Genomic DNA, 26,734 nt, shown 5'->3' with positions numbered 1-26,734 from the left:
AAATACATTGTAGAGTAGTTACATAAAAATATAGATATAAACTGGGAGTTGAGATTTTTAAGAAATAAGACAAGTAACATAAAACATATATTGCAGAACACAAATGTGAAGTTCAAGAAAGAAAGTGAATACAAATCAAGAAAAGAGTGGAAATCAAGGGCAATAATTAAGGACTATAGATGGATAAAATAGAAAAAATAAGTACATTGACTTCTTATAATAGGTGATGGAAGTATAGAACAAAAAAATCCAATTCAACGTATCACATTTGAGGAATGTTTTGATTCTGTATGTATTATTTACTTGTTTATTAGTTTATGTTTATCGTCTAATTTGTTTTTTGTTTATGTTTATCGTCTAATTTGTTTTTTTTGTTGATTTTAGTTTTTGATAACAATGTCGAAAGAAATTAAATTTAATCACTTGACATTAATATTCTGTACTCCCTAAAAAGATCGAATTGTTTACTACTGATCTAAAAAAAATCTTCGTTACCTCCTCAATAGGGCCCTATGCATATATCCAATTTTTTTTTATTTTCTTAGTTTTAATTGTACTTTCTCAAATTAAGTAGTGTCTAGTCACCAAAAAAAATAAGTAGCGTCTTCCTACTCACATCCTGAGGCAGCATGAAGTCACTCAATATCGTTGCTCAAATGTTAGGTGCATCTTGCCAATAGTTGTCATGTCAAGTTCTGTTTACGTTTTGGCGTTAACCACATTAAGTAAAACCTGATATTTGCACGTCATTGTAACTAAGTTATCCTCACAAAACTTTATTGTTAGAACATTCATGAATACCGTGATTGGGAAGGTAAAAGTATCACTAATAATATTTAACCGTATTATATAGACACCAAAAATCAATTATTAAATCAATTATTCATATAAAAAATAAAATTTAATTTTGATATATCGTTAATATAAAATCATTTTATATGTATATTTAATCACATAATGTCACATTAGCAAAAATAATTATTTTTTATTTTGACCACATAAATAATTATCCAAGAGAATAATTATTTGTACAATTCTGTAAAACATTTTATATTGTCTGTACATACAAATTAAATTTATAAAATATATAATAAAATATAAAATACATATAAAAATAAATTAAATAATATATATTTATATATAAAGATATAATAGTCAATCTAATAATTAATTTTTATATACACATAATATTTTTAAATAACAATAAAATTCAATAAATAAGAAGCTTTTAGTATTAGTATTGCTCAATGAACTAATATTTATGGGTTAATCATTAAAATAAATCTTGAAAAATCACGTATATATGTGGTCTTTTATAAATTTAACAATTCAATTTAATTCTTAAAATGATATCAACGTAAATAAAGTTAATCTTTCTGTTTATTTTTTTATTGAGTAAATAAATAAAAGTACACATGAAAAAATTTTTGAATTACAAAATATACACACTACATAATCAAAATTTTAATGTATACATCAAAGATGACTAAATTAATTTGCCCTTAGAAAAATTCCATTTCCATTAAGTGTAGTGTATAGTTACATATAAATTAATGATTTAACACTATTTATCATTTTTTGAAAATCTGAGGTGAAATATATCTTATTTCTAATTTTAAAATAACCTAAATAAGATTATTAAAAAGAAGAGTGTCCATGAAAATGAATGTTGCAACAAATTAGCATCTCAAATGATTTTGTCTTTGTACTCATGTTTTACTTCATTAACTCAGACGAAATACTCATATCTCAATTTAAATTTCTGTTTATTTCTACTTCATTGAACATGAAGATAAAAAGATTTGAGTATTGAAAAATACTTTTAATAAACACAGTCTGAAACTAAATTTAATATAAGCATATCTTGTATAAAGGACATCGAAAGAATCATCTCCTTGGATTATGTTCTGTTCGCGATTTTAGTAATACGACCTCAATGTCATGGTAGCATTTTTCATAATTAAAAGGGTGTTTTTTTGTTCTTTCTCTTTGACACAGCTCCGCCGAATGATCGGTGTCAATGTGTCACCCGAGCTGTTCTCTTGTAAAGGTACTCTCTTTTAAGTTTTAATCCTTAAATTAGACATAGTTTCAACTTCTCTCCTTTAGGGTCACACTGTCACCCGAGCTGTTCTGCTGTAAAGGTATTCTCTTTCAATCCTCAAATTTAGACATAGTTTCAACCTCTCTCCTTTATTGACACCTCTGAAAAATGTCATAACATTAGAATTCCATCAACTTGGGTACAACAAAGATACTCTCTCTTTTAATAATTTTATTTAGTTTATTTTAAAATTAAGAAATAAGATATATTCTACCTCAGATTTAAAAAAAAAAGAATAAATAGTGCTAAATTATTAATGTATTCGCCACTATTCACTAGATTTAACGAAAATGGAGCTCCTTTAACTGTAAGTTAGTTTTATTCATGTGTACATTAAAATTTCGATCCTGTCATGTATATTTTTATAATCTAAAAAATCTTTTATGTTTATTTTTGTCTATTTACTCTTTCTTATTAATGCGGCTGGCTAACATGTAAGATAAAATTTGTTAAATATTATGTTATCAACGTGCCACGTAATACTTAATAGTTAAGAGTGATATATAATAAAAAAATATTAAATATTTAATCTGATTCATTTTTTATTAAAAACCAATTTAAATATTGATAATATTAAAAAATAAAAAAATAAAAATTTATCTTATTTAATATTTATTAATTATTATAATAATTGATAAATATTAAATAAAATAAATTCGGATTATTCTTATCTAATTTTTTTTGTTATTAAATATTTCTGTTTAAATACTAGCCTTGATATGCACTATCAACTCCATTGTTTGATAGAGTATGATATCAAAATCAGGTAGGTCTCACATTCCATTTAGTTACATAGCAAATGCATATCACTTGGCTTTGTAATAACAAGTGTTTTTTTTTCTTTTTATATTTCGGTGCATTTTAATTACTTTGTATGTATAGTGTATCGATGTGGTATATATGTAACGTATTTTGATTTGATAGTTGCTTCCTGATGAAGAAACGACAAAAAGAAAACAGTTTCCCGCTTTTTCCTTTTCCTTCGTTGTAAAAGAATCTCTCTCTTTTCTCTATTGGGTCTTAGCTTTCTGCATCCTCTTCCTCTTGTTTTCTTCCTATAATTTTATCTCCTTTCCCTTTAATTTCATCTAACCACAATACAAGGGAAGAAGAACCAAACATTCTTCTTATTTCTTTTTTATTTTAAACATCTTTACCTCTTAATCTTCTTTTTCTGTTTAATTAACTGCAGAATTCTGATCTCTCTACTAGGATTATAGTCCATAATAATAAAAACTCAGGTGCAACAATGATTTTTCCAAGATTCTCCTCGATTCAAAAAGGTATGACTTTTATAGATTCCCAAGTTTATGCTGCTCAAGGAAATCAATCAAAGTAAATTCTTGATCACACTTAAAAGATTCCGAATTCTAATGCTCCTTATTTTTTTTTTTTTGTCTGAATCAAAAGCTCTATAATTTCCATCTTCTTGTTTTTCTTCCTCTGTGCTTCTGAGCACACACCCCTTTTCTAGCTACTCTTCATTTCCACAAAGTTGTTAGTTAATTAGTTAGTTAGTTAGTTAAGGTTTGATGGAATTGGAAAGCGTGTATCCTGGCTGGAATTGGAACTGGAATTTGTTAGAGCAAGAGAGGCAGAGCAGCAGCAGAGAATGGAGTAAAGAGGACAACAAGAAGTTCGAGAGTGCGCTGGCGATATTCGACAAGGAGACGCCGGATAGGTGGCTGAAGGTGGCTGCTATGATCCCCGGAAAGAGTGTGTATGATGTGATCAAGCAGTACAGAGAGCTGGAAGAAGATGTCAATGATATAGAAGCCGGCCGGGTCCCTGTCCCCGGCTATATCGCCTCTTCTTTCACCTTCGAGCTTCTTCACCACCACAACCATGATGGATCTCGAAGAAGGCCTAATACCCCAAGACCTTCTTCTGATCAAGAAAGGAAGAAAGGTGTTCCTTGGACTCAGGAGGAGCACAGGTAACCTAACTAAGTTCATATTCAACTTTTATTTTGGTCCTTCATCATTTGCCTCAAGAGTAAAGTACTTATTGTTAATGTTGAGAGTGTGAGAAGTGCATGAAATTAGTCCCACATCAAAGAAAACAAAAAAATGATGAGTTTATAAGATGAGAGACCCGTTAATTCATTATCTTAAGATTTTGAGTTGGATTTGGTACTTTTTAAAATTAAGTTTTATGGATTGTTTGTATATATACAGACGTTTTCTGATGGGGCTTTTGAAGTATGGAAAAGGAGATTGGAGAAACATTTCGCGAAATTTCGTGGTGACGAAGACTCCTACACAAGTTGCTAGCCATGCTCAGAAGTATTACATAAGGCAAAAGGTTTCTTCAGGAGGGAAAGATAAGAGGAGACCCAGCATCCATGATATAACAACTCTTAACCTCGCAGAAGCCACTGCAACTTTAGATGATAATAATAATAATATCAACAAGCCCCTCTCATTCAATGAGTCTAAAGTGCAATTGGATTGGTTCAATCACTGTAATGATGATGGATCAGTGATGGTTTTCGACCCCAATTGCGACCATTTGCAAGAGCAGGATCTCTTTGATTGTGCTTTCCATGAAGCTTATGCAAAGCTCAAGATCCCGCATTTCAACAAGGAAGCTGATTTTGGTATTCATGCATTGTAATGCCAACAACTCTTTCCATGTTTGTTAACAAATAAAGTTATATATGAAACAATTCATGCTTGTATGCTCATCACTACTTGAAAGGAACCTGCAATAATGTTTAATCCTTACAGATCTTTTCATATTCATCATTGTGTTTATGTCTGCTTTCTTGGATACTCAATTTGATTCATAACACGATCATGTGTTAGATATAAAATTCTACGAGATATAATTTTTTTTTCTAGAAAATGAGCTGTTTAGATATAAAATTTGTTGAATTTTATTCTATCCAACCAAAACTAAGGACAATGGAACAGATGTCTCTCTATATATGTATCTTGTTTTTTAATTTAAAACACTTTTCCAGCACAACTTTTAGTGCGTATTAGTATTTAAGTTTTCCCACATTATTTTAAGGTAAAAACTCAGGTACAATCGACTTCACGTGAAGTTGATAGTTAAGAGTTGTTAGATGAAAATTTAGTCAAATCAGTCAAATTATCTAACGACTCTCAACTATCAACTTCACGTGAAGTCCAGTTTTCACCTTATTTTAAATTAATGTCCTCCTTTTCATTCTTATCCAATATACGTCAAGCTGCAAAATGATGATAATAATACTAGCACTCAGAAATATACTAGCCTCAAATTAAGATATTCCTAAGTGGAGCTGTTGGTGCTTCTGCAAATGAAAAAAAAATACAAATTTTGAGAGATTTCGGTAAACTTTTAGTCCTTCAGAAGGTAAACATATTTGGCGTTGCTAATGCTCTATTCAAATTACTTTGAAACTACATTTTATTAAAAATGTAGTCAATTGGATTAATCATGATAGTGATGATGCACCAAGCTTCAAATTGTGACTTGTGAGAGACATAGGCGCGACCTAGCGCACGAGTCTCCCACCCAGTGGTGTTTGACTCTTACTAATTTAGAAGACATTTCTAATATTTAATTAGAGAAATTTTACTTATCTTTTAAATATTGTCTTTTACTTAGTCTTTTAATTTAATATTTTATTATTTTAAATTTTTAATTAATTATATTTTTATTTTTAAAAAATTATTATCATTTTTATTTTATTTATTATTATGCTTGTTACCATAAAACTTGTAACCACTTGCAACGCACTGATTTTTCATAAACCACCCGGTAAAACTTGTAACCACTTATCTTGCTATACTAAATATTTTAGCAATACATCCAAAATTTATGTAAAAAAAAAAACTTACATACGAACTTGAGAACATAAACACATCTAAAACTAAATGAACAAAATAAAGATATCTAAAAATTTATATAAAAAAATTTATATATAAACTTGAAATATAATGAACAACACAAATACATCTGAAATTAAATGAATAATATAAACACATTTAAAATTAAATATCAGCACATTTAAATTAAGTTAACATTACAAATCCCAAATCAAATAAATGAATACAAAGTAAACAAAAAAAATTATCATCACAAACACATTAAAAAAAAATCACATACATACTAATAAATTTCATTAACCAAAAATTACCTGTAAGCTAATTGATCCTTTGGTTAGTCCTCGTTAATGAGTTGAACGTGTATAAATAATTAAAAACAGAAATAGTAAAATTATATTCTCTCTACGAAAAAAGGGTACTAGAGGTTTTAAGAAGTGGCACAGAGGAGAAAGCGGCGACGAGAGGAGTACGAGGATGAGAGTCGTCGCGGAAAGAATATTAAAATTAACGGAATAATTTTTTAAAAGAATATGTAATTAAATATTTAACTAGATTCTTAATTATAGATATTTTTAATCTGTAAAAAAAATATTCAATTAACTCTAATATTTTTTATATTAGGAAGAATCTAATTACAAAAATAAAAAAGAGTATAAAAGCTAAATTGAAAAAAAAATAAAAATTAAATTAAAATTTTAGTAAAAGTATGGAGAGCTTAGTGTAGTAAGGTTTTGTGTGTATTTATCTGAAAGATGAGTTTGTTAATAATGAAGAGGCATTGTAAGAGAGCAAGAGGGGCAAGTTGACCTTTGTTTGTGATGAAGGAAGGCATCACCTTTAGTAGTCGAATCCGAGTTTGCATTCCACTCAAACAAGAATCGCATGCTTCATTGGGGGTCAGGTCAAGAATATGGCCAGATTCACGTAAGCATACATATATATATGCCAATGTGGTTCACACTATCTATCTACACTACAACCTCTATATCCTTTTTTTTTCCTTATAATTTATTTTTACATGTTGATTCTTCAGCCAATCCAGTTTGTTCCTTTTGCTTTGATATTTATGTTTCCACCAATCTACTTTTCTAGGGTGGCGATACTGTTGCGTCAGCAATTGTTCCTTCTTTTCCTGGTCTTTGCTATCCATCATGCTTTCTTTTGATTCTTTATTTTTCTTCAGAGAACCCCATTAACTTCTTTTTTGCTATCTTTTTACCGGAGATAGTTTAATCCCAACGAAAAAAGTATTTAGACAAAATTTCTTTTTTATATATTTTAACAGTACGTATATTCAGAATTTAAAACTCAAAATTTATTAAAATTTATCTCATTTTTGAATGTTTCTTACTAATACATAAAAAGTATTGCACATATTATTAATTAAACAAATTTTAATTTTTATTTATTATGTTTTATATTAATAATTTAAATTTAAAATTTAGAATTTAATATATTTTTTTAATTTTTAATATCAAGTTAATTTTCAGCGAGTGCAATATTCGTTAACATTTGTCCTAAAAATTAGGTGTTTGTTTTTTATACACAAAAAATATCCATTGAATCATTTATTATGTATTTGTTTATAATATAATGATTAAACTTGTTATAATAAAATGCTCTTATAATCAATTTTTTTTTATAAATACCAAATTACCAATATATAGTTTCATATTATGATTGTTCTTTTGTATTCATGCATGATGATTGATTCCCGTTAACATATTATAGGCTTGTAGATTTCGGAGAGAAATCAAGTGAGAGAACATAAGATGAGAAAACATCACATTCAACTCAAAACCTTAAGATATCAAGTTAACGGGTCTTTTATCTTATAAACTCCTCACTCTTTCTTGCTTTCTTTGATGTGAGACTAACTTCAACACTCTTCACACTTACAACACTAACAATTACTAAGAATAAAGTGACAGACCTCATTAGATTACATGCTGATTATGATTATCAATTGAGCTATTCAAACTACTTTATGCAGTTTGATCTGGATAGGAATTTTATGAGAATATAAGCGCACAATTGGTCTTTCTGATTGAATAGATTATTAGAATTGTTCCTTTTGTTTTTTCTTCAGAAATCCTTAGACAATATACACTACTATTATTATTTTTAATGTTCCAAACTAGTCTAAAGTGATCCTTGACTCATTAGGAAGATTTCTGTCTGTATTCAAAAATTACATTTCAAACACTGATGAAAACAACTTGTTGATAGTATTATTACGAAATCAACTTTAACATTTCTAATCAAATGGTTAACAGAGAGCAGTTAATTAGGTTTTTTAAACATTTAGTCTAGGATATTCGATAAGTTAACCAAGAGAATAGGTTGAGTTTTAAGAAAGATGTACTTGCACTATATGGTCTGTTTGATTTATGTTTTCATTTTTTATTTTTAAAATTTTGCACAAAAATCTAAAAAGTCAAAAACAAAAAATCTATTTTTTTCAATAATTTTATTTTTATAGGGTAAAGTATTATTTTAGTTTTTAATGTTTGTGATAAATCTTAATTTGAATCTTGATATTTCAAACATTTTATTTCTATCCCAACAAGTTTTAATCAGATTCAATGTTATCTTATCGTTAAATTTGACACTGATAATTAACCGAATGAGTGACGTAGATATTAATAACATTACTAGTTAGTTAATAAGTTATATCTTTTTCATATGTTAGAAAAACACAACTAAAACCTTATTGTAATACTTTTTTTTTTCAATTTTCTTTTTGTACAAAACTCCAAAACCTTACAATCAATCATCAATGTTTCAAAATTAAAGAAAAAAATTTTATATTAGTAATTGTTAATGGATTGATTTTATTTACATATTAAAACCGAATGTTATTAGCTCTTTAATATACGAATTGTTTGTGACAAATTTAATTGTGAAATAACATTAAATTTACTTAATGTTTTTTTAATTAAAATAAAATATTTAAAAATCTTTTAGACTGAAATAAAATATTTAAAACGTTAAAAACTAAATTAAAATTATCCCAAATTTTGAGATCAAAATAACGCTTTATTTTTTTTTTATATATATAACAGGAATTAATTGAGATAAATGGCTTATCCGCTGGTACCATCTTTCATATGGCAGCAAGAGACAAGACCAAAGACTCTTTGGAAGCACCTTCTTTAAAAATAAAAAATAAAAAAATTTGGTGTGCTTTGGCCTTTGAAGCTCATCCTTTTAGCAAAGTAGCTAGGTCTCAAGGCACTATTTGAGACTTCGATCCATCCATAATTTAATAAGCATATAGTTGCAGATGTTGATGAAACCTAAGATTAATGTATTAAATTAAGTAAACATAATCATATCAACCAAAATTGTTTTAAAGTAATCATATCTTTTTCTTTAACACACTATAAAACATTCATAATATAAAAACTTCTTAAAATATAAAGTTGTTTTGCCTTTTCTAATTATGGATTAGGATACTGCATGCAAATATATAATCCTAATCAAATTAAATATAGTGCACACTAATTTCATGGATATAAAAAAAATTAGTCACCAAATTAGTTATGGTATGAGAGTAAATCTTTTTCAATGAAAAAAAAAATGGATGGTGTCTAATATTAAATTTAATCCTTTATTATTCTCTCTTATATTTATTTTTGGTTCTACTTATAAAATTAAAAGTGAAAGTCTGAGAGATCACACTTCATTTCCTCAAGTATTAAAAAAATTAGAGAGGATCTATTTTCGTTATGGTATATGTTAGAAATAAGAGAGTAATATGTACAGTGTATTATTGAATGTGTTGAAAGGTACAATATACAAAAGTATATATAGGTGTTAGAAGAATTAAAGTAATAAAAGCATACAATCCTATAATTAATATACAGATATGTTATATAAATATAAATGATACTAATTGACCTAAATAAATTCTAATTATACTCTAATTAACATCCTCCCTCAAACTCAAGTGAGAGTTAAAGATACCATCTTAAGTTTGGATACTAGAGTTCGAAAACGAATAAGACGATGAGCCTTTGAAAAGGTATCAGCAGTTTTATCCAAAGTTCCAACAGCGATGAGGCGAACAGGATCAACAAAGAGACATTGTCGGATAAAGTGACAATCAATCTCAATGTATTTTGTGCATTTATGAAACCCATCATTATGCGTAATCTAAAAAGCACTGCGGTTGTCACAAAAAGTATTAGTTGAGGACGACTAAAAAACACCCAAATCTTCAAAAAACCAACGAATCAAGATTAACGGTCATTCTTTTTTTTTTTCTAGTTTGAATATCTATTATGTATTAAGTCATAAAACACAAAGATTTGTCCAAAAAAATTATGTCACAAAATATAAGAAAAATTTGGAAAAAACGTGGTTGTGTGAAATACTGCCCAATTATATACTAACTATAACTCTAATTAGTTTCAATGTCGAATCATTACCCTCAGCATTCCGATTTATTTGTTATGACACGTAATTTGTTGTGACACGTAATTAATGTTGGAGTAGCATCTGTTTTTGATATACATATTCATTAAAACATAGATACCGAAATATGTGTATAGTGTTTGTTTATTAAGGTAAAAAATTATGAAAGACACAGTCATATATAAGCACTCATTAAAAGTATGTATTTTGTGTTTCTTTAAAATGTTGAGACACAAATTTATAACTTAAGATACTAATTTTTTTTACAATTTTATCATTCTACTGTCCTCTGTTGCCTTGGTTTGGAGTTTCGACGGTGCCACCCCCAACCTCTTCTTGGCAATTCGTCTTCTCCACAGAGAGCGTTTCCCTCTCTTATGTACCTTTGTTCTTGTTCCTCTTTAAGATTTTTGCAAATGGTGAACAAGTGAATAACTACAGATCTATGGTTCTACTTCTACTTCCCTCTCTACATCTTTATTGTCTCCTCCTTCCCTCACCTTATTGTCTTACTTGCATCTCATCACTTGTCGTCTTGTAGTATCTGAGTTTGAATTTTTGTTTTATCTTTTATTGAAAAAATGGAATATGTGTATTTTTTTATTTTAGTTGAAATTGAAGTTTTTGTTAATTGGGTAATTCACGTTAATAAACTAACATTCGTCTAATTTTAAGCAAAGTACCCAAAATAAAAAACGTAACTTGAATCACCCCAATTACATCTCTATACAAATCAAATGAGGCAGACTAGATTTAGCTCTCTATATAAATCAAAACAGTCGAGTTCGATTTATACATTTTTGTATGCTGTCATAGTAAATCTAATCAACTTGTTTCAATTTATGCATGCATGCATGTTATCCTAGTAAATCTAAGCACTCTGTTTCGATTTAGCCATGCACGTGAGTCCCTGAACTAGACGCTCCACCACCCCCATATTAGTGAAAACAATGAGAAACCTTCTACAACTCTCTACACTCAGTCCTTACAGCTAAGTTAGTTATGACAGCTCAGCACCATTCAGTTAGACTTTAGCTCAATACCTAACCAACTTGTAATCACTCATCTCACCCCTTACTAACCATGTATAAAATTCACTGTAACAAACAGAGAACTCACTTTCCCTTTCACTTCTTCAATGGATTCCCAATTTCACTTTTCTCTGCTCTAATCTCTCTCCCTTCTCGTTAAATCAACTTTAAGGCTTCTGGTACCTTTCATGGTATCAGAGCTAAAGTTCTGATCCATGGATCACCACACTCCTTCCGCTACATCAACTCAAGCAGCACAACAAGCTTCAATGGCATCAATCGCAAACTTCCCAGCCAAAATCAAACTAGATGAAGACAATTTCAAAGCGTGAAAGCGTCAGGCTCTTGCATGTGTCAAAGCAAACAAATTACAGAATCACATCACTACAAATTCAATTCCAAGCAAATTCAATTCAGAACAAGATCGAATTGAAGGAAAAATCTCACAAGAGTTTGAAGCCTAGGAGCAACGTGATGAGTGTTTGGTCGCGTGGATGCTCTCTGCCATGAACGAAGTCTTCGTGAACAAAGTTGTTGAATATGACTATGTGCACGAAATCTGGGCGTAACTGGAAGAATATTTCACAGCCAGGCAGAAATCAAAGGTACGAATGTTAAAGGTACAACTAAAGATGATCAAGAAACAAGGTACAACAGTAATCAAATACATAGCCAAAATTAACAAGATAGCCAATTCTCTATCTGCACTCGGTACTCCACTTACAAAAGAGGAACATTTTGATTTTGTGCTAGGAGGATTAGATGAAGAATTTAGTGCGTTTCTTACCATGGTAAATTCAAGAATTGACTCGATGACTGTCAGTGAGCTGGAATCCCAGCTTCTTGCACAAGAAGAGGTAAATGAAAGATTTAGAAAACCAAATCTCACCATGGTGCATGCAAATCTAGCTAAAAAAGATTCTGGATCAAGCAAAGCAAGTAATGAATTCACAGCAACAAAAGAGTCCTATGAAGGCTACTATACAAGAGGACAATCGGGAAGACGAGGCAGAGGACGAAACTCCAGAGGAGACAGATCTTGGTGGTCAGGAAGTAAACCCCAGTGTCAACTCTATGGAATAATTGGCCACACAGTCTGGCAATGCTTTCACCAATTCAATCAGCACTATCAAAATTCCCAACTTCACAACCCTAATGGTGGCCCTCCACCACCAAACAGTGCATTCCACCAGCAAACTTCTCATGCTCACCCACAACCCCTATATCAACAAAATCAACAATCAACTATTAGCACTCAGAATCCTCCTCCTCAAGCACTGCTCGCCTCAAACAGTTTTGATAATGGCTGGTACCCTGACTCTGGAGCATCTCATCATCTCACATTTGATCAAATGAACCTACTCAGCAGCTCAGAATACCAGGAATCTGAACAAGTGTTTGGAGGTAATGAAAAAGGTATGAGTATTGCTAATATTGGGAGATCTATCATGCATGCATATATGTCAAACCGATTTTTCAAACTCCAGAACTTGCTTCATGTACCTACCATTTCAAAAAATTTAATAAGTGTCTCAAAATTTGCACTGGACAATAGTGTGTTCTTTGAGTTTTGGCCTTATGTGTGTTCTGTTAAATGTCAGGAGTCCAAGAGGATTCTACTCCAAGACAAACTTGAAAATGGACTGTATAGGTTCACTGACATCCAGATACCAAGTCACATCTGGAAGCCAAATAAAGCACAAACTTTTGATGCTAAACAAGAAAAGAAAATAAATGCAAACATTATCACTATGGATAAGAGAGCACAGAATGAAAGTAAAAGAGCAATAAACAACAACAATGAGAAAAGAAAAAGTGAAATAGAGGAAGGAACTGATAGAAGAATATCAAACTGTAGTAATAGTATAGAGAGGAGTAACCATAACACCACACACCAAGTTGCCAATACAAGTAACTTGTGTAATAATACAATTAGGAATGCTGATGTTGATACAAGCAGCTTGTGTGATAAAGTAGTAAATTCTAGTATACCTGAACAATCTGATAGTACATCTTGATGCACCTATATAACTTGTACCTTTTTCTTTCTTTAATTCAAATAAATTTGCTGCTGATATGACTGTTGCTGATTACCATAGCTCTGCTCACTCCAATTGTGATAGTTTTGTCTGTTCTCTTTGTGATATTCCTAATAAATCTGCTGTTGTAGCTGTAACTGAAAGAACTACACCTAAACCTATTACTGCTACTTGTGCATTCCTCACAAATTTCACTTCCAATAATGCTACTGATAGCCTTGATGATGTTACTAATGATCTTCCCCCAACCTGTTGCACCCTTCCACCACAGCCAGTCCCTATATCCAAAATACAAAAATCCCAACTAACACTAATGATCCTGCCCCCAACCTGCTGCACCCTTCCACCACAGCCAGTTCCCATAACCAAAACACAAAAACCCAACTAACACCCTTAGCCCCTTTGACCTATGGCATATGAGATTTGGTCATCCTTCCCAAAGAATCACCAAAACTGTCCTAACCAAACACAACATTCCCTTTTCTCTTTCACTGCAGTTTAGATCAGCTGCAAAGGACGGAGAGACAACCAACATCGCCTCAGGCACAATCACAGTCACGAATGAGGAGGCACTACTAGACCTCGAACTAGAACAGGCTGCCGTTGCTGGAGCTTGGGGATTCCGGTTCGAACCGCCTGAGCTGGAGACCACATCTACAAGCTTGGCCAACAGCTCAGGGCTCCTGACCTAGGTAAACTGCCGACGACAATGGAATAGAACTTCCAAATCTTTGTCGCTCCCTATGACGAATGAAGCGTACTTCACGTCATCTTGCAAAACTGAAATCGAAATTTTATAGAATAATTTTTCAACCCATTTCACGCCTTACAACCCCAGTTTTTGGATTATAGAATTCAGGAACTCAATGAAACTCGTTGAAGGTTTCAAAAAATATTAAAGGGATCCTTATCAGTAAAATTAATTCCAAAATGTATTTTTTTTAATCAACCCTCTATAGTGCACTAATAATAGAAAGCTATCCTCATTAGCCATTGTATTTTACTCTCATACAGAATTGACATTCATATCATACTTATATAGGTTGGCCTCACAGTAAATCTAATCAGTCCCATTCGAATTATATAAGGACAATACCAAGTGTAAATCGAAACAGGTTGTTTCAAATTACTTTAGGCTCACATGCATGGCTAAATCGAAACAGAGTGCTTAGATTTACTAGGATAGCATGCAAAAATGTATAAATCAAACCAGACTGTTTTGATTTATATAGAATTCTAAATTTAATCTAGCTCATTCAATTTGTATAGAGATGTGACTGGAATAATTTATATTATGTTTTTTATTTTTTATTAATGTGAATTACCTTGTTAAAAATAGAAATTGATGCTTTTGAATCACTCGAAAGATTACATTGCTATGGATTTAATTTTGTTATTATACGTATTGAATTTTAGTTTGAATCAGAATTTTGTATTTTTTAGTTTGGTTCAAAGATGGTGATAGTTTTCAATAATTTTAAAAGAAGAATGAAAAAGGTAGAAACAATGTTAAATTATAAGAATATAAAAAATGACTGAATTAGATACCTTATACTTATAAAGCATATATGTGGAATAATTAATTTCAATAAATGCTTTATTGAATAATAGTTAAATTATATTATAAATATGAATGGAATAATAATTATTTAGTAACAAAAATATTAATTATTTAGTAACAAAAATATTTTAAATAAATAATACATGGTTTAGAAATCAATTATTATTATTACGATGCAAAATTAATTATAAATAAATTTTCAAAAGAATGATAAAATAAATAATAAATAAATTGTAATATATGAGAATAAACTTTTGTAATTAAAATATCTTAATTCAATATTAATTAAAATTTTAAATTAATATAATTTATAATATAAAAATATATAAAAGATTATATTTTTTATTTTACAATTTTGTGACATAATAAATAATAAAATATTAATATATATGAAAACATTGAATTAAGAAAATGCAATATTTATTTATTGAGCTTTAGAGATAGAATTAAATGATTTATTGTTTAAATTTTTCCATTAGATTTGGGCTTTTTAGTAATTTTTTGCTCAAAAAATTATTTTTATTAGAACAAATGGAACATTAGATATTCTAAATTATTATTGGAATATTTTAACTTTTGGGAGAACTTATTCCCCAGAGCTTTATTATCCCAAGCACCCTTCTGCGAATTCAAGTCGCACAAAATAATAAATTTTAGGCCCAACATTGCCACCGAACTTCTCATTAAGGATTTAAGTATGGATTAATCACACTCAGGATAAGTTAGATAGATTCATAAGTAAATTTTTTAATTTTTAATTTATAAAAAATTATAACATTAATATTTGATATAATTTTTAAAATTAAATTATAATTTTTAAAATTTTATTTAAGTGTTTATAAAAAAATTAAAAAATTAAATACAAAATATAAATATTTATAATTTAAATTATTTTTTAAAAAAATTTAATTAAACTATTTACTCAAATTGAGCGTTAATCACCTATATATTTATTAAACACGACGCAGAGATGATCTCAGATGTCTTGATTTGACTCCATTATTAGGGGTTGGAAGTAGAGGTGGCAAATGGACTTAAATCCGTCGAGTCGGTCCACGTAATCTGCTAAAAAAAGCAGGTCAGACCAGAAAATTGAGACCGCCATACATCAAAAGTCTGTCTAACCCGCATCGCTTAGACCACGATTTTGGCGGGGTGGGACGGGCTTCCTCGGGTTTAAGATTTTTTTGAAGATGTTCTAATTTATTGTTTTGGATTATGTTTTATGTTTGATTTATTATGTTCTAAACTTGTAGATGTTTAATTATATATTTTGGATAATATGTATTTTACTTTGGACAATGTTGGTTTTATTATTTTGTTTCAAAAAGCTTAGTTTATGATTATGTTTATTACATATTTATAATTATAAAGACTTTAATGTTTGTTAGTTTAGAAATTATAGATTTATTAAAATAGTTGCAAAATTATATATTATTTAATTTTTTTTGGTAATTTATATTATTTAATACTTAATAATAAAAAAATATATATATAAAAAGAGATTTGGCGGGCTTGGCCCACCAGCCCGCTGTTAGGCAGAGCGCAGTGAGATTTTAGGACCGCTTCATTAGGTGGGGCGGAGCGTGCCAATCCGCCAAAGAGCAGGTTTTTGGCGGGGCGGGGCGGGACGGGCTTCCCTACTTGTCACCTCTAGTTGAAAGTGAGTCGAGTTAGACCAAGCTCAAGCTAGGCTCACAAAAATTGAGCTTGGCTCGCGGCTCAATTCATTAACAACCGAGCTTATTTCTTAAGTTCAAGTTCGGCTCACTGAAAGCTCACGAGCTAGCTTGAACTCACGAACTGGCTCAAATAATAAGAAGTTACTCTATAATTCTATATCAATAAATTATAACTTATATATTTTAAAAACTATTTAAAATATAATTTTATATATTGTCTATCTATCAATAAATTATAAATTTTTTATTTATATCTTACATCAAAATTATATATAAAAAATAAATATAAAATTTTAAATAATTAAGATCTACTATTTCATATGTATATACATAATATTAAAAATACAAACTAAATGTATATATAATATTAAGTTTGTAATGAATTTTTTCTGACAAATACTTTTTAATCATTTATTTATTTCATTTTTCAAGACAATAAAATTAATTATTCTTCTAATATTTTTATACCATATTTCATTATTTTGTTAGTTAGTACTCAAATTCATTCATAAAAAATAATATATTTTTTAAATTTATTTTCAAAAAATTTTATTGGTCATATTAATTTCAAAAGAATATAAACACAAATCAAATTAATTGATTCGTTAGTTAAATAATAATGTATTATGTTAAGTATCAAATAATATGATGTAGTAAATTAATATCACATTACAAAATAATTGTTTATTAGATAATAATAATAATAATTAAAAAATAATATTATTATTATGTAATTTAGATGAGATTAAACCAATTTTAAAAAGTTGATTCGAAATTAATTTTATTTGAATTGTTCTGAATTTAAAATTCTAATTAATAGAATTATAGAAAGAAGTGTTCGTTTTAGTCCTTAGAAAATTTCAAAATTGCTGAAAGGCTTTTTTTTTTTTGTTCTAGGGTGATAGCTCGATAGGCTTAATGTATCAAAGCCCTCCTTTTCTAAACGTCAAGCCCAATAGCTACGTTTTCGGTAGGTCGCCTTCTATTCTTTTGGCAGCACTTAACCATGCATATGGATCATGACCATTGACAAAAACATAAAATCATGGACATGGATAATAATACCAAACTTCAATTAAGTTAGGTTGGTTTAGTGGTTAGTTTATTATTCTGCTTAAATAAGTATCAAAAATTTGAATCTAACTTTGTGTATACAGTAATTTATTGACTAGTAACAAACTCTTAAATGGAGTTTCAATCTGTGATGAATTAATACTTATCCTGCAATACGAAAATAAAAAAATATATTATGATATTATAAACTTTATGGTTAAGGGTTGTCTACTCTAACCCACTTGTCTGAAAAAATATTTTATTTAAAATTTCTTTAAAATTAATTTAGATGTTTACAAATTTAAAATTATCCCTTAATATTTAATAGAATTCAAATTTACTATTATGTTAAATCTTTGATGGTTTATACTTGGTAAAAAAAAAAAATTCGTCTTCTATCCTTAGTTCTCTAATCATCACGTACCCTTTTATCCATTGTCTTTCATTACGACGATTATCTCCTGAGTCCTGTCAAATTGTTAGTTATTATCATAATTATAATTGAATGTAGAAAAGACTATTAACACTTGTTAAAAACACAAACAATAAAATTTCCTTATCTAAGAAGATAACATTTTGAAACTTCCAATGATAATAAATGTAGCTAATTTTATTCTATTTATAAAACTATTTTTCTTATCATTTCGTGACAAATATCTTTAAAAAAATCCTTTATAAAAACAGAAGATCAAAATTCAAAAAAAAAATATAGAGTACTAATATATTATCTGTCAACTTATTGTCAATAATAATATATTTTAAATACATATATAAAGAGACATAATTAAAAAATATATTTATAAAGACACTTCTATTAAACACATTTATAAAAAAAGACATTTTTATTAGACATATCCACAAAGACACTTTTATTAAATACAATTATAAATAAAAATTGACAAAATTTGACAGAAATACTATTGATAACATAGCCGAAATGAAATTCAAAAATGGTGTGGCTCTATCTAAATCCTAGTCTAAATGCTAAAGCCTATTATGCTATTGCAACACCAATTTTATTCTTTGGCTCATTCTACAATGGAATAGTGATTTTCATTCTATAAGTTAACACCAAATTCTACTCAATTTGTAATTTTGTATAAGGACGTTTCATAATTAATAAACATATAAAATACATACATATACATCTCAAGAAATGAATAATAAAGGGTATATACTATATATATTTGACAAGAACATCATTATCAACGCAAGTATTGAATAGTGATCGGTGACATTTCATGGTGGAGTGGCGACAACATTGACAGCACCGCAATTACAAGGGTGTTACCACCAAAATAATAAAAAAAGATATAATTTCAGGAGATGAGCGTGACAAGTGGGTTATATAATGTCGATTTGTGAGACCTTATGTTAATTTCAAACTGGGGCACTAAAAATATTTGGCTATTTAGTCTCCCATGATGATGATGTCACCTCTAGCTACTAGCTGATGGTACCCTATACAATTAAGACAAACAAAACCAGTCTCATGCTTCCACAGCCATTAGCCAATCTTTCCTTAACAACTTGTTATATGAAAAATGAAAACAAATATATTATTTAGTTTAATCGTGCTTAATCAACTAATAAAACAATCTTCGGTCCCTTAATTATCTCTAACAGTTCGTTTGGAAGACTTCTTGAATTTTCTTTTCCTGTACTTCATGTCAAATTATATTATTTTTTTAAATAATTTCATTTTCTATTTATCTTACCAAAACCAATCTTGTTAAAACCTTTTTTAGAAGATATTAATGCTATATCTATGACGTATGGATGACACAGGTGTCTGTCGTGTCTAACAGTGTCTTAATGAAAAATCGTGTCCAACAGTGTCTTAATGAAAAATAAAAAATTTTTTTTGGACACACTTGAACACACCTAAATACGATTACGTGTCTGCGTATCCAGTCTTATTTTTAACATGTATTCTTGAAATAAGTTTAAAAATAATATATATTATTATTTATTAAAACAAAAAATATATAATTAAAAGAACACATTAAAAATAGTTAAAAAATTATTTTATATTTTAATACCAATAAAATATCAAAAATTCATTGTAAGTTATCTACAAAATACTTTATATTTTATATATATACTGTATCTTCGTGTCTTATGAAATTTTAAAATCGTGTATCTGCGTATCCCGTATCGTGTATATTATAAGTTATACCTATTAAAATTATATTCAATCATATTACCTGTATAAAAAAAAAGTCAATTATCAAATCAATCATTTGTATAGAATATTATTATGGCGTAACACCAGCAACTGAAAATTCTCCTACCAATCTAACAACGGAAGATTATAAATGATGGGAACAAGAGCTCTTAAAAATATTTTCTAATCCTGATCCTTGTATTTCCTAAATTCAAACTAACTGTATCATTCCAAGACGACAGTTGATTGGTGGTTTTCCATTCTATCCTTCAAATCCCACTCTGAATAGTTTTAGACCACAATAAATGCATATTAAAATACAAAATTTGCATAATTGATTTTGTGTGTAACTAGTATTTTTGAAAAACATTTTATATCACATTTTGTAAATAGAAGAATCTCACACCTAAACATTACTCAAATTTTGGCAGAGATCAATATATGGTTTTGTAAATCAACGGGGATCCCAATAAAATTGATAATGAATTTGCTTGCATGTCAAGGTATGTAGAAACAACAAAGAGAAACCAATCCTCGCTTTTTATATTCACAAAATTGTGCATGCACATCATTGGAAAGAGAACAAGAGTTTGGAAATAGAACCATTTTTTTTTTTCTGAATTACAACAGAAAAAACACAAAGCTTATTACATAATTACGCTACGGCTACAAATTGCATAGAAAATTTGAAGGGGGAAAACCATCTAAACTAAAAAGAACAAGACAACCAACTTAGAAACAGAGACTTTCAAAAGGATTCCAAAAAAGAAAAGTTGTTATATACAGATATCTAATTGTCTTCATCTTTAACATATGCTGCTGGATCCAAAGGTATAACAGTATCTGGAAAATCTTTTCTCGGTCCGGCAAGGGAGTAGTATGCAAGAATGTGAGCTGGATGCTCGACCTCAGCATTGTCATTCATGGCCACACGCCTCGAAGGGATCAACTCGATGTTCCAAAATGGTCTAGCCATTGCCAGAAGATCACGCCCCGAACGAGACGCTCCATAGCCTTGCACCCAAAGGTACCTCAGAGAAGTCAACCGTGTCGCTGCAACAGCCAATGCATACTCACTGAAAAATGAACACCCTCTCATCTCAAGCTTCTGAAGGCTTGGACAACCCTTTGAGAACTCCAAGAGTCCTCTATCGGTTTCACCAACGTAGCCGAGTAACATCCATCTAACATTCGGGCTATATTGCCCTATGTAACCGAGCCCCACGTCAGTGAGGCCACCTGGTCTAAGGTACAATGCGAATCTTCTCAGTCTGTTGCAACCTCTTAGCAGTGCCCTCACCCCATTGTCAAGGGGCAAATCAGTGATCTTCTCCTCTCGGTCGAGCAAGACGAGGCGAAAATCGCAGAGGTTTCTGAGGTGGATGCCTATGTGTTCCAAACACGCGTTTGTGATGTCGGATACATAAACGGCCATGTATTCAAGTTCGGGGCAGCCTTGTGACAGAGCAGTTAGTCCTCTCTGGGAAACTACGCCTGCTTCTTCAGCCATTCCTTGATCATCGTCACCTCTTTCGATTCTTAGCCTTTTTAGCTTCTTGCAACTGCTGGCAAGTACTTCTAATCCTCTGTCCCCAATTACGTTCCTTGACTGCCCATAGAAGAAAAATTGTAGGCTCATAAAATGAAGATTTCAATTATAAACCTGTTACTAAACTATAACAAATAATAATGCCATGCAGACAACAATATATTAATACCAGTTTTCCACCAGATATATGATGGTGGTCGAATTAAATGTAATTGTAAGATCTAGTCACTTATCCAAAGACGACTAATTATGTTATATCATTCTGAAACTTATTTTTTGAACATCTTTTCTTGAGTAAGAATAAAGTTCACAACAAAGAAGGATTAACTTTCTTTTTTGTTTCTTTTTAGTTGCAAAAATACCATCTTATGTTTATCCTGTTTCGTATTTTCAAGATTTTATGAAGAAAACTAGTGAAAATCAAATCTTATCATAGTCCTGAAAGGAGAAAACATGGTCAAAATACAGTGATAAATTTTGTAATTAATATTGCAAACAGGGTACAGGAATTTGGTTATTGTCGTTGCAAGAATAAAGATTAGACAGAGTCCACAAGATCAAACCATGCTCATTGAGCAATATATAAAAATACTTGTAATTTGTAAATGACTATGCTTCCTAATAGACTAAAACAAGACAGCTAAATTTAGAACTTAGAAGCTTAGACTAAAAGAAATTATAAGAACAAAGATGAAAACAGTCATTGCAAGGATTTGAAGTGCTAACAAAACTTGAAACAAAAAGGTTCTGGAAACTAACCTCTAAGACTTCCAAGTTGGGGCACCTTTGAATTAAATTACAGTGATCCTCTGTGTCCAGCAATGCATATAGAAGGTCCAATTTCTTGAGTAGTGTGGCGTAAGGGAACACAATTGGCAATTCATCACTTCCAATGTATGTCAAACCCAATCGGCTTAACCTTGCTGGCAACACCACGGCATTGTACCTCTCCGGTGGCTCATTGTAGGTGCCCCCTGAGAATTCTTCGAGTGACGATGCATATCTGAAGAAGTTGACAAGATCCATGATTTCAGAATCAGTAATCTTCACAGAGGCTAAGTTGGGGCAGTTTCTGGCTATGAGCTCAAGGTCCTGAATCCTAACATGGTTGTTAATATCCGTCAAGTAATAATTGAGGGACTCAAGAACTGTGTTGTTTAGAGCAAGCTGATGGAGCCATTCACCATCGTTCTCAACGACTGCGCTTTCCTCCAAAAACAAGATTCTCAAATTCCTGCCATAAATTATTAATTCACAATCAGAACTGCATTAATCAAAAAGTTTGTAGATCATCAAATTGGAAAAATATCATATCTAAGATTCTTAGAATGGAAATGACAGACTTATAAAACCTCTACATGACTTGGAAATTTTGAACATTATATATACATTTCACATTCAATGATCAACTTCCATACCATTTTGACACATAGATGGAGATACAAAGACTAGCCTTTCAACATTTTTCATGGATAAAACAAAGTAAACTAAAGCTTTATATCAGCACAAAAATTTAACCAGTAATTAAGGGCAGAAACACGTTTAATAAGAAAATAAAAAAGAAAAGAAAGTAAAAAAAAAAAGCCTGTAAAGTGAGTGTGGGGAAAAAATGAGGGACAAAAGTGATTACAGTAAGTCAGAAAATTAATCAGTTACAAAAAAATTACACATTTTATAATACTGATATGGAAGTTGATTTATATTAACTCAATCATTTACTAAATTCTCTCGCTGACTTGGACATTTACATAGATACGTATCACGTCATAAGATCTTACACAAACCAGTGTTGTAAGAAAAAATATTTATACTATATACAACCGAGAAGACTAATTCAAAATCAAAATCATACAAGACGGCCTCCAACACTTAGAGATGATAGAAAAAGACAAAGGGATCAAGAAGTTAGTTTTTTATTTATTGAAATGAAACGTAAGGTATCACGCAATGTCATATCTAAGAATTCAAATGATGAATCACTAAATTTATGAGGAAATTCCATCTTCTTTACCCCCCCCCCCCAAAAAAAAAAATCATGAATGATGATTCACTAAACTTATGTATAGATTAACGGGATTGGACCTCCAACAATTTAATCTCTTGGCAAATTATCAAGGTTCACTAAAGTAATTTGCAGAAACATATATCATCAAGACTAGAACCGAATTTCAAAGGCAATGTATGTCTACCACAAGATGAGCCCGTACATAATCATTATCTAAACCATATTCATCAGAAATGGAAAATGTAATGTAGTGAAGTGGGGCACTATTACAAAGAATAGGACAATAAAAAGAAACAATACTAATTCCAAGTGCAACATAACATAACAGTTTCCAATAAGAAGAAGAGTTAAACAAAAAGTTATTTCCTTTTAAACTATTACATTCATGCAATTATTATAATATAAAATAAAATTAGTACTACTTTTTCCTTGTTTAGTTCCTTAATCCAGACACTCCTTAATAGAAAGTTAGAGAGATTAAAAAACTGCATTCATTAACAGTAAACATTAAATGAAGCTCAAATCATCAAAGAACAAAATTAAATTAAAGAAAAGGATTAATTAGATAGTTAGTTAGTTATTACCTGCAAAATCTGCCAATATAGTAGAGTCCATCAGTGGAGAAGCCAGAACACTTATCAAGCTTAAGAGCTTGAAGAACATGGCCTCTGGAACGAGCAAGAAGCTCAAGATCCATATCCCTAACGATCATTCGTCGAAAGTGAAGGCTCTTAAGGCAATCGAAGTAGTGAGAGATCTCTTTAACCCAAGGAGTAACGAAACCGCCCCAATCCTCAGGTATGAGGTTGAACATGGCGGCGCGTGGCTTTCCTTTGAGCTTCAGGGACTCCAAGTGGGGGAAGCGGCGGCGGAGCCTGTCCGGTGACGTGGTGTAGCAGAGCGCGATGGTCACGTGCTTCCGAGTCAGTGAGTCCAGCTCGTACCACCGCCGGCACACCTGCGACACGGCGTCGCGGTCCTTCGGGTCGTGGATGTACGGCATCACTATGTCCAACACCACGTCCGACAGCCTCGTACTTATCATCGCCTCCATCCTCTTCTTGTTGCTCCCTCCGCCGCCGCCGCCGCCGTCTTCCTCCATCGACGCCATCAAGCGTGGACGGCCAATTTTCTAACGTGTTGGAAGATCTCGACTTATTGGATGCAGATCGGTGTCGGGTGGAAAGAAATTAAAAAAAAAAAAACAAAAACAAACAGCTCAGGGGATTCACACGATTTTTCTATTCTGTTCTTTTTTTTTTTTTTAATTTAATGCTTTGGTTGTGTTATTGAGCTACGGGGGAGGTTGAAACAGTTGAAACTTAAACCTCTTGAGAAGGTGAAGTTGACACGTGGTGAAGCGTGGAAGCGTGGGAATGGAGCGCCGCAAAAATGGGTTTAGGACGTGGAAGGAGGAGGAGAGATAATGAAAGGGTGAGTTTTTAGGGTTGAAGAAGAGGAAAGGGGACGAGGCGGGGAATCGGAGAAGAAGAAGAGATTGGAGAAGGGACGGTGGAGATTGAGAGTTGGGAAGTGTTGTCTGACAATGGAGAGGGGATTAGATCGGAGGTTGAGAAGGAAAAGAAGGAAGGGATTAGTGAAGTGAGTGGTACAGTACATTTATTAGGTAACAAATTTGGGATATCGAAGGATTTAACGGAGTGAGGTGAGAGATAAAAGCCCAAGGAAAATTTGGAGTACTGCGTAAACACAATAACGACAAATATCCCAACTCCCAGCTTCTAACTTCTAGCAACAACACTTAACTCCCTCTGTAAAAGTAACACCCTATCTATGTAATCATCTAGAAGACTTGTAATTATTTAGTTTTATCGGCTATGGTGAATCATCATGTGTGCTAAGCTACATTCTTCTTCTATTATTATTATTATTATTAAGATGATGTTATTTTGGTTTAATTCTTATTTATTATTAATATAAAGAAATATTTTTAATTGTGTATTATTAAATTTATTATCTCTTTTTTTGAATTATTTTATTTAATATGTTTTTTTCTGTCTAATTAGTACTATTTCAGAGTTTTTTTGAAACTTTTTTAGTATTATAAAATAATTGACAAATTTAGACGAAGAAATATTTTATAACACTAATATAGTTTGACAATTGCAAATATTTAAATACATTTTTTAATATATATACTAAAAGTAACATTATATCAAGACAATTAGGGATGCACATCGATCGGATAATATCCGCATATTCGCGGTAATTATTCGCATCCAATTCGAATTTTACGGATATTATCCGATCCGCACTATGGTAGAATCGGATTGCAGATTTGGCAGTGATTCGCATATTCGCATGTCTCATATAAATAGTATAGTTTATTATATCTTGTTTTTAATTTTTTATGTTCTACTTCAACTTAAAATAATTAAACTTAGATCTTGTATTATTTTTTTTTGTTTTCTTCAAGAAAACTTTTACTGATAATATTTTAGGAGTAAATAAATTTAAACAAGTGAAAAATAGATTTTTTAGACCTTTTTTGTAAAAACAGCTAAATAGAACCTTAAAATAGTTTTTTTGTAATTATACGGATATACCCGATATCCGATCCAATACACAAATATGCGAATTGGATCGGATCGGATCCAACCTAAAAATCTGCGAATGTTATATTCGATCCGATTCGATGAGTACAATGCAGATCGGATAGAATTATAGGTTATATCCAATCCGATCCGATCCGTGTACAACCTAAAGACAATGTGTTTACCACTATAGTTTGATATATATCTACATAATAATTTTAATAGTTTTACGTATGTGCTATAATATAATCATAAAAGACAATAATACATGAATATCTATTTTTCCAAAGGGAAAAAATTCTTATTTATATGTAAACACAACAAATAATTATATATTAATATAAAACTCTTTTAAATATTACACCAGAACTAAATTTTCCTTTCTAATTTTCAAGGATTAGATTGTTCCACATATATATATTACTTTTTTCTTTAAGATAATTTAATGTTTAAACATTGTTTTCTTTCAAATATCATCATAGTACAATCTTTTTTTAATGCTTTTGAATCATTAAACACCTAAACATTTATCATGGAAGGAAAATTAACCAGTAACCACTACAAAACCCCAATTCCATTCTAATCAATAATTGCGGGCTTTCCAAATTCAAGCCTTGCTATTTGCGGTCATATTCCCTCGTCGTATATATATAAAATAAAAACTTCTTCATCCCTGTATATAATATTCCTAATTTTTACAATTGGACTCCATACTTAGGATAATATTTATATGTCTCTCCATCTAATAAGT

The 26,734-nt window shown here is 30.5% G+C and overlaps 2 protein-coding genes across 3 annotated transcripts; one reads left to right on the top strand and one right to left on the bottom strand.

The window, feature by feature from the left end:
- The first annotated feature begins 2,839 nt into the window (after nt 1–2,839).
- Nucleotides 2,840–4,848, top strand: LOC112702438 (transcription factor DIVARICATA). Of its 2 annotated transcripts, XM_025753452.3 has the most exons (3): nt 3,009–3,387; nt 3,515–4,040; nt 4,282–4,848. In XM_025753452.3, the coding sequence occupies exons 2-3, from the start codon at nt 3,637–3,639 to the stop codon at nt 4,718–4,720; spliced, it is 843 nt and encodes a 280-aa protein (XP_025609237.1). In that variant the 5' UTR covers nt 3,009–3,387; nt 3,515–3,636; the 3' UTR covers nt 4,721–4,848. The 2 variants fall into 2 exon arrangements, with proteins under 2 accessions (XP_072055211.1, XP_025609237.1); XM_072199110.1 differs by having other exon boundaries at nt 2,840–4,040.
- Nucleotides 4,849–20,397: 15,549 nt separating this feature from the next.
- LOC112702437 (coronatine-insensitive protein 1) lies at nt 20,398–25,172 on the bottom strand. The gene is made up of 3 exons (XM_025753450.3): nt 24,013–25,172; nt 22,183–22,657; nt 20,398–21,483 (listed from the first exon to the last, which is right to left on the bottom strand). Exons 1-3 carry the CDS (start codon nt 24,537–24,539, stop codon nt 20,665–20,667), a joined length of 1,821 nt encoding a protein of 606 aa, XP_025609235.1. The 5' UTR covers nt 24,540–25,172; the 3' UTR covers nt 20,398–20,664.
- Nucleotides 25,173–26,734: the final 1,562 nt, after the last annotated feature.

This window comes from Arachis hypogaea, chromosome 7, assembly GCF_003086295.3.
Source record: "Arachis hypogaea cultivar Tifrunner chromosome 7, arahy.Tifrunner.gnm2.J5K5, whole genome shotgun sequence".
NCBI classification, from domain to species: domain Eukaryota; kingdom Viridiplantae; phylum Streptophyta; class Magnoliopsida; order Fabales; family Fabaceae; genus Arachis; species Arachis hypogaea.
This window is presented reverse-complemented; position numbering and strand designations above follow the sequence as displayed.